The 10,031-nt window shown below is 43.5% G+C and overlaps 1 protein-coding gene across 1 annotated transcript; it reads left to right on the forward strand.

The window, feature by feature from the left end:
- The first annotated feature begins 4,386 nt into the window (after window positions 1-4,386).
- On the forward strand, window positions 4,387-9,687 carry LOC147631236 (glycosyltransferase BC10-like). Its single transcript, XM_086809065.1, has 10 exons — window positions 4,387-4,867; window positions 7,728-7,826; window positions 7,949-8,049; window positions 8,145-8,216; window positions 8,308-8,398; window positions 8,619-8,699; window positions 8,833-8,892; window positions 9,006-9,128; window positions 9,347-9,385; window positions 9,493-9,687. Exons 1-10 carry the CDS (start codon window positions 4,484-4,486, stop codon window positions 9,622-9,624), a joined length of 1,182 nt encoding a protein of 393 aa, XP_086665191.1. The 5' UTR covers window positions 4,387-4,483; the 3' UTR covers window positions 9,625-9,687.
- The last annotated feature ends 344 nt before the right edge of the window (window positions 9,688-10,031 follow it).

Raw genomic sequence — 10,031 nt, forward strand, 5'->3', positions numbered from 1 at the left:
ACTTGTTTTCTTTGTCGCGGGCATATTCTTTGCGACGAAGCTGGCCCAAAGCACACATACACTCTATGCGGATCTTGCTTGATGTTAGCCAGTCAACTTGGTTGTCAAAAATTGCCCAAGTCTCGCGAAGAGCTCTGAATGCCCTCCTCCTAACTTCACCTACCATGCTCTCAAAAAGCTCCCTTCTCTTTGGATCAAAACATGATATGAGCTCTGAATGCACTCCTGCTGGCTAACTTCACCTACCATGCTCTCAAAAAGCTCCCTTCTCTTTGGATCAAAACATGATATGAGCTCATCTTCAGGCATGTTAAATACATGCAAACAGTCTCTGAAAGGAGTTTTCGTTGAGGCCTGTTAATTGACTCAGCCATGATCTACAAACTGTAAAAGATTTAAATTAATCACATGATAAATAAATTTCAAACATTAATTTCATCACACGATTTTTTTCCAAGCAACGTTGTATGCAATTTTATCGCACAACTTAAAAATTATAGATGACATACGATTGATCACATGACACAACGTATGACCCGTGAACCTGAACTATAGGTCAACACACCTAATCTTAAAGTGGGCATACCTAACCTTACAGTGGACACGATAAGGGATCCTATACAGTGAACTTAAAGTGGACACAGCTGGTTGGTAAAGACCAGAGTGAACTTAAAGTGGACACAGCTGGTTGGTAAAGACCAGAGTGGACACAATAAGTCGCTTCGTGTGAGGAAAACTTAAAGTGGACACAATTGGTCAGTAAAGACCAGAGTGGACACAGTAAGTGGCTTTCGTGTGAGGATAACTTAAAGTGGACACAATTGGTCGGTAAAACCAGAGTGGACATAGTAATTGGCTTTCGTGTGAGGATAACTTAAAGTGGACACAACTAGTCGGTAAGACCATAGTGGACACAGTAAGTGGCTTTCGTGTGAGGATAACTTAAAGTGGACACAACTAGTCGGTAAGACTAGAGTGGACACAGTAAGTGGCTTTTGTGTGACGATAACTTAAAGTGGACACAACTGGTTGGGAAAGACTACAAATTGAACTAAAAGTGGACACAACTGGTTGGGAAAGACTACAAATTGAACTAAAAGTGAACACAACTGGTCAGTAAAGACCAGAGTGGACACAATAACACAGTAAGCTTAAATAATTATTAGTGTTTAACTAGAGTGGTCACACACAGCTACCTTGTTTTTTTTAAGCATAAAAAGAAAAACAAAAAGGAAAAAAGGAAAAGTTTTGTAATTATACTTGCTAATCAGTCTCACTAAGTACTCTCTCTACTAATCAGTCTCTCACTAATGACTCTCTCTAATCACTCTCTCACTCTCTCAAAAAAATGATCAATCGAATAAGCTTTCGGCGGCTTATGATGCTAGTTTTTCGATCGATAAATTTATCGGTTGATATATTTTTCGATCGATAACTTTATCGGTCGATATATTTTCGATCGATAAATTTACCGATTTGTTAATGTTATTGATCGATAATTTTATCGATCGAGAGTTAAAAAAATGTTATTCATCTAATTAAACGAGAAAATGACGAATAACCTGTGTCATTCGTACTAAATCTATTATACGACCCGTATAATGCTACGTAGTGCATGCACACACATACACACGGACACACACATGCACATATCTACATGCATGCATTCACACACACAGATGCACGCACACTATTGCGTACGCACACATAGAGACACATCTCTACACTATTTTTCTCACTATTCTTACCCTTGGCACAGCATTCACCCACGTGTCGCTCTATGGCCATCTCATTTTGCCATGTGGCAGGAGTGTACAAGGGGGATATAATATACACACACATGCACACAAGCATACGTGCACACACATGCACAAGCATACATGCACACACATGCATGTATCTACATGCGTGCATACACATAGGCACATAGATGCACACACAAGCGTACATGCACACATCTACATGTGTGCATACACAAGCGTACATGCACACATCTACATGTGTGCATACACACACATGCACACAGATGCACACGCAAGCGTACATGCACACATGTACGCATCTGCATACGCGCATACACACACAGGCACACATGCTCACACAGTCTCTTACATACTACATACACATTTATACACATAAGTGCACGCACACATAAGTGCATGCACGCATCTACATGTGTGCATACACACATGCACACAAATGCTCACACACTCTCTTCAAGACACATACATGTGCATACACATAAGTGCACGCATACATAAGCGCACACACACGATGCTGGCACACGTACATGCGGTTTTGTTGGCACACACAATCATACGCGTGCACACATGGAGTTGATACACACAGTCTTAGCTTGAGGGTAACATAAGGGCTGCCTTTATTAAGGCTTTAATACATAAAGGTGCACTCACACACACACTATCAACACATAAAGACACACACACACACACACACACACGTGGACACACAGAGTTGGTGCACACAAACTCGACACACACACATGCACTTCCACATGTGTGCACACATAAACACACAGAATCGACACATGCACCATCACACACACTTGTAGGTGCAGATAGGATTGACACATACATGCATATGCATGTACACACACCCACGCACATGTGCACATACATGCACATGATGAGCATACACATGCACATGATGATCATACACAAAGACATACACACATATACACACACTTGTATGCTTGCACACACACACACGCGCGCGCGCACACACACACATACGCACATCACACAGACGTACACATGCACATGCATGTGCATGTGCATGCACACACTCGAGCGTGCACACACACACACACACACACACACACACACACACACATGCATGTATGCACACAAGTGTTTGCGTATGCACACACATGCATCTAGACACACAAGCACATAGATGCACACCCACACTCTCTTGCACATACACGTGCATACACATTGGTGTGCACGCGCACACATACACACATATATACACACACATGGCATTACACACAATTGCATGTGTGCGTACACAGAGTTGACACATAGTCACACACGTAGTCTGAGCGTGAGGGTAGCATGAGCAACCTTCATTAAGGCTTTACTACATGATGGTGCACACAGACAGGTGTGCACACAATATCGACACATAAGGGTGCACACACTCGCACGCACATGAGCACACACAAAGTTGGTGTGCACACTATTGACACAAAGTTGGCGTGCACACTATTGACATAGACATGCACAATGTATACACACATACATGTCCACATGTGTGCACACACATAAACACACACGTACACTATCTGAGCGCAAGGAGAGAGAGAGAGAGAGAGAGAGAGAGAGAGTGTGAGGGTGCACATGCGGGTGCCTATGTGTGTGTTGTGTTTGTGTGTGTGTGTGTGTGTGTGTGTGTGTGTGAGAGAGAGAGAGAGAGAGAGAGAGAGAGAGAGGTGTGAACCTTCACACATGAAGAGAGAGAGAGAGAGAGATGTGTGAACCTACTACACACATGAATGTGCACACACACATGTACACATACATATTTATAGTAGTGTTCATCCCAACAAAAACATGAATGTGCACACACATGTACACATACATATTTATAGTGTTCATCCCAACAAGACATGCACATCTCACATACTGTTTTCAAACATAAAGTCACTCACATTCCAACATAAGCTCACGAGTTGGTACATAGTGCAATTTGATAATTATTTCGAGGTGATTGCTGAGAGTTTTGTTTCGATATTTGCACCGCAATGGTGGGTCCATGACTTGCATGCTCTCTCCTGCCACATGCTCTCTCTTGTGCCACATGGCAAGATGAGAGCACGGCCTAGGGTGCCTGTGGTGGCAAGTGGGGGAGAGAGCCATCACATGGAAGCACTGTAGGCGGCAGCCTACTTTGGTACAAATGCAGCAAACTAATCCCATATCTACCACATGGCATGTCTGAGAGCTCTTCTCTAGTCACGTGCCACATGGGAGTAGCAGTGTGGTACCGAGAGGGCAGTGCGCAGGCCGCAACAGCTGCGGGTCAAGTACTAGGCAACATAGAGAAAGCTACTATTTATGAGATTGGAACGTGAGCAGCAGCGAGAGCGATAGAAATGGAGACGTGCCAGCGCGGTGCAAGCACACGTCAACATAGAGTGTTATGAGATGGGCATGCTGGCCCCTGGGCCAGTCAACTGTTGACCGGGGGGTCATAGGTGGTGCGTGGGCAGGGCGGCTACCCTTAAATCTATAAAGTACAGCACAAGATCTGCGCGTGGGTTTGTGTGTGAGTGATTCGAATGCCCTGCTGTCGCCTTTCCAAATTTAGTGTAAAGATGCCACCACCTTTTCTATATGGCGCAGGTCGGATTAGAAAGAAAAGACCTCCCCCTGTTCTCTTCCGCGTGTTGCATTCTACCGACGTTAATACCTCCCTCCCTCTCTCTCTCTCTCTTCCCTCTCTCTTCCTCGCCATAGCCATGTCTCCTCCTCCTTCCTCCTCCCCTCGTAGGTTTACCCCGCGTGGCCTTTGGTGTCTTACGGCGCTGACAGTGCTTCTAGTGCTCTCCATGCTTGGTGGCGCGTACTTCTCGTACAGGTTCTCAAACCCTTGCGCCCAAGTGCCGTCTTCGTCGTTGTCGTCCCTGTGTGGCCATGGCCATGGCGGTCTGCTGTTGCAGAGGCAGGCTGCCTTCCCGGCTACGCCCGCCAGGCCCCGCACTGACCAGGAGCTTGCCGCGCTCGCCTTCAGCAGAGACGTCCTTGTGCAGCCCCGCTCCCGCTCGCCGCGCCCCAAGCTCGCCTTCATGTTTCTCACTCGACACGTGCTGCCGCACGAGCACCTCTGGGAGCGGTTCTTCCAGGTAAAAGGCCGACCTCGTTAACTTCAGGAGTTCTGGCTTTCTTGCTGAAAAGGAAAAGGAAAAAACTTTTGTTGTGAGGCTTTTTTGTTGAATGCACTTCGAAAGGAAAAAAGCAAAAAAGCTTCTGTGCTGAATGCACTGTTTTCTTCACTTTGGCACCGGAAAGGCCATGCTTGATCTGACTGGTCTCTGTGCTCACCTCTCTGAGCTCAAGTGGAGGTTAGGTGTGAGTAGCTGTTGCCCGGCCTGTGGCTGGGTTGTCGAGATTTTGGATGGAGTCACAATTTGTTGGGTTGTCCTTTCAAGAGTATAAATTGCATCCAGTTTAGGGTTTAAGGATTAGTGTGTCTCTCTGCCCAGTCACTGCTCACTGTTGCTATCAGCCCCTTGGGCTCATTTGTATGTCCTATGATTTTGCTGGTATAGTGTGTAACATCATGTTGCCCAGCCTCCTGGCCTGAATCTCCGCAGAAGCGGAGATTTAAGACCCTCCTAAATAGGAGGAGAGGGATGGTGTGCCCCAGACCCTTGTTGGAGGCGTCTAGGAAGGCGTCCACAGCGGCTTGCAATGGTAACTTGGAAGCCCCACCTCACCGCCATGGATACGCTGCTTGCAAGCTGGCCATTTTGCCCTTGCCCTTGCCCTTGCCCTTGCCCTTGTGCATGATGCCTAAGGATGGTACATTTCGTTCCTTGGTGTGCAATTCATGTTAAACTACCCATGCTACCTAAACTCGATATTGTCTTTGTGGCCATCTTTTCAACTTTTGAGAGGGCCTCCTGTTCTCATTCTTGTTCAACGCTAGTCCAGCATGCCTATTCTCCTGAGAGGCAATGATGCATGTAACTTTCAGTAGGGCTGATCACAAGCACAAGCGTTAAGCTAGGTGGACGGGTACTTTGGTGAAACAGAACACTGGATGTTATATTTAGGCGCCAGGAGTGTTATCCCCATAGCTTGGGGGGAGCTTATATGAGGAGTTCTCTCCCTCTCTCCCCAGTTTTCATGTTTTTAATTCTTATTTTGTCCTTGTTTTGTTCTAGTTTGCTGAAAGAATTCTTTGATTTTGCCTGTTTGTTGAAATTCTTGAAATTTGAAAGCTTGGATATATTTTCTTGATCCCAAAGTCTACCCTGAGGGAATATGGGGTGGCTTTACTGGAATGATAACAGGTTCACAAGCCCTTGCAGTCAAGTGCTATGGCTGTCTTTGATGGTCACTGGTGGCTGGTGTGCTGCACCAGCAACCAGCTATTCCCACTCACATATCAGACCCCAGACTGGCTTTGCACACAGGTTTACAAAACCCTGCAGCTTGTGTTGTTGTGACTGCGTCGCCACGCTGTCTTGTCAGGTGTGCTGCAGCAGGTGACTGTTTCTGCACCCTTGCCAGGCTCTGGGCTGACCCTAAATTGGTATGAGAGGCAGTGATCCATGTGAGTGTTAGTAGGAATTGTAGTCCAATTTGAACGATTGACGTGAAAATAAGGTGAATCTTGATTCCACGCGGAAGTGCTAACTGAGAAGCCACGCCACTTATTCTCTTTGTGATAAAAAAAGCACCACAACCTTGTGAGGATAACTTGTAATGTTAACTACTTCTCATCTTCGAGTCCTTCTGGACTTTAAGGTACACCCACATGCCATCCTGTAAGACTGTCGGTGGTCTTCTGCAAGGTACTGAGCTCGATTGTGAGCACTTCTGATTTCCTTTGGAATCTTTAGCATATTTTGAATATCTTGCAAGAAATCGATTGTTGATTGCAACTTAACTCCTCTTAGTCTCATGGCTATAGGTGACTTAGATTGGTATTTATACATAAGTGTTATGTATACGTGGGCTAAAATGAGTGGCCGCATGCTTGTTTCTCTTATACGCAAACTCTATATGCAAGAGATATTGTGTTCCCATTGAGACCGCCTCTTAGAGACATACGTCCTCTTAGAGACATTGGGTTCCCATTGAGACCACGAGAATTATGCAATGAATTTGAGATTCCAATCACTGTTAATGGCCTCAGGCAGCTCATAGAGCTTGTACAACTGCTCAACAAAGAACTTAGCCAACTCACAACTATTCATGTTAGATGTAGTAGGTATAAACCTGGCTATCCTAGTCCATAGGTCCACAACTACACAATTATGGTTAAACACTAAACCACATTGAATGGAATAGTGAGTCAATATCTTTCTCTATATGCCACTCATCTGAGTATTGGGACCAGTTTGATTTTGTAGGCTGCTATCACATGGACCAGTTGCTAGAATCTACCAAAGTAAGAATCATCTTGGCAGCGGTTTCTGAAAGAGATAAAAGCTAGTTGATATCTCTGTGAATGAGACAACATTGATCTCAAGGATCCTAATCCAATTGTTAGCTAACATATCTCATAATCGAACTCTTGCATGAGCTCAATTCATCTAGATTTGTAACAAACCCTTGGGTTGGTTGCAAACATACTTTAGAGAATGGTGATCAGTCCATACTATAAATCTAGCACCATGCCTTGAGATCTTTAGTGTGTGGATCAGTTCCAGAAGCTCTTTTTCCTATGTAAGATATCTAATCTCAGTCTTTGAAAGCTTCTTGCTTTTAAAAGCTCAATCTGACTTTGGAGACTTGATCTTTTCCTTAAATGATGTGTAAGAGCAGCAAGATTAGCGCACATCTAAGAGAATGTCAGAATATAACCATGTGTATAAAGGTTTCTCTGTAGAGAATGAACAAGTGGAGTTCTCTTTGTGGCCTTTTTTGGGGGAGAGTGCATGGTGCTTTGATGATGACATGAACCATTCGTTTTGGTGCAGTTTATAATAGAATTGACACAACATGGGGTTCATTTGCACCTGCCATGGCCAGGGGCACGAGGGCATGTACTCCATTTATGTGCACGCTTCTGAGCAATGGAATTCTTCCAAAAGTTGGGTGTTCACACATCGCAACATACCTAGTAAGAAGGTATGCATACAAATTGTCAAAGGTGGTGGTTGTCTATGGTGTATATTTTGATGTTAAGGATATGAAGTTTTGCCATTGTATAAAACCAACCTTTCTTTAAATGTATAATAATTTCTTCTTAGGTGGAGTGGGGCAAAATTGACATGATTGATGCGGAGAGACGTCTTCTTGCGCACGCTCTTTTGGACATGGAGAACGAAATCTTTATATTGTTGTCTGACAGGTAGTTTTTTTTTTGGGGGGTCCTCATTCTTTATTTTGTTTGCACATAACGTTGCTGTGTATGCTCTCTCTCAACTTTTTTCTCTTTTCTTTTAGTTGCGTTCCTCTATGGAGTTTTGATTACATCTACAAGTATCTAATGAATTCAAGCATCAGCTTTGTTGATTGGTAAGATACATGCAAGGGTTTGCTGTGTAATTTGAATAATAATTATGTCGTATTGTGTTGGGAACTTAGATTAAGAGCTTGTGCCTTGCAGCTTTTTTGATCCCGGTCCCCATGGCGCTGGTCGGTACCTAGATGGGATGAAACCGGAGGTCCTAAAGGAGGACTTTTGCAAGGGTGCACAGGTAATTCTGAGTTTTTAATGATAGGGAAAGCAACATTTCTTTGTTAGTGTTATGAGCCTTTGAAGATTCTTTTCCCTGTCAAAGGGTTTTGTACACTCTCTCTCCAAACCCAATGAACATGTCATAGCACACATTAGGAACTAGTTGATATCCCTTATAGGTAATCGGTGCCAAAAGTGGCCCAAATGACCTTTCACTAATTTGAACACAAATTTTTCAGTGGTTTGCAGTGAATCGGAGGCATGCCCTTTTGATAGTAGCGGATTCCGTGTATTATACAAAATTCCAGAGCTTCTGCAAGGTAATGCAATGCACAATATCACTGGATATTATATGCACTGAGTAGATTAAGCATCGCACAATTAAAACTGAATGGAAAACGGGTGCATTTTCTGTCTTCTTTGTGTCTCATAATTTACTGTGATTGTATGCAGCCAGGGAATGAGTTTCATAACTGCTATCCAGATGAGCACTATGTCCAGACCTTTCTTCACGTACTTACACCTTCTATATGTTTTTGTTCATGAAACATATTCGTTGTGTTGTTACTATGATGTGCTTCTATGGATTGCATTTGCAGTCGTTATGATCATTTATTTCTATTCAGATAATGGATCCCATGGGAATATCCAATTGGTCTATCACGCATGTGGATTGGAAGAATCAACAATGGCATCCTCGGACATATGGGAAGGAGGAGATATCTACCCAATTACTAAGGGAGATCCAGGTTGGTTTCTTAATTACTGAGTCTTTATGGGGAATGGAGTTATGATCTGTATTGTTTGGTGTCACAATGTTTTGTGATCTTTCATGCTTTGTAGAACGCATCATACATACTTTTCCAAAATTGAATTCATAGGATGTCCTGATTGCCTAATATCTGTTTAGTCATATTTTTACTCGGATGTGTGTGGCTGGTTTTGATAAAACCTTGTTTGTATGCAGAACATTGATGAAGTCGTGCATGTAAGTAGTGGCTTCAAGGTAAGGACAAATTGTTTCCTTGCAGAATAGAATCTTTTGTGTTCGGAAGATCATTTGTCAATGGTGTGTGAGAACCAGTTTTAAGGCTGTCTATTGTTGCTGTGCAGAGGCTAGAGATGAGACAACCATGTTTTTGGAATGGAAGGCGTCATCCTTGCTATCTTTTTGCTAGAAAATTTAGAGCAGATACTACAAATCGTGTAATGGATTTGTTTATGAACATTACAAATGGAGAGTGATTCATCTTAAAGCTGTGTTCCCACATTGAAGGGTGATGCAAACAAAGAAAAGTTTTGAGCCTCTCTCTCTCTCTCTCTCTCTCTCTCTCTCTCTCTCTCTCGCTCGCACGTGCGCACAAATTTTCTCCTTTTTGGTGTATGAGGGTTATGCACTTGAGTGCGTATGGCGAGGAAGCATGTGTGGGAGATACTAGTAGTGGATCTAACACATTGAGGAGGTGGGAGGTTTTTGGTAGTGGATTTTACAGTGCGTGAGTTGAGAAAATCATCATTGTATTTTGCCCAAGCAATAATTCCTCATCCTGTTGAATTGAAAATAAAGTTGTATGGAAGATGTTGGGATCTTCTCGTCTTTTTTCAAGCCTTATGAGAGAGAGGAATCAAATATTTTGAGAGTTGCCAGCCAT

This window comes from Cibotium barometz, chromosome 15 (assembly GCF_041138505.1).
Source record: "Cibotium barometz isolate CiBa-2024 chromosome 15, ASM4113850v1, whole genome shotgun sequence".
NCBI lineage: Eukaryota > Viridiplantae > Streptophyta > Polypodiopsida > Cyatheales > Cibotiaceae > Cibotium > Cibotium barometz.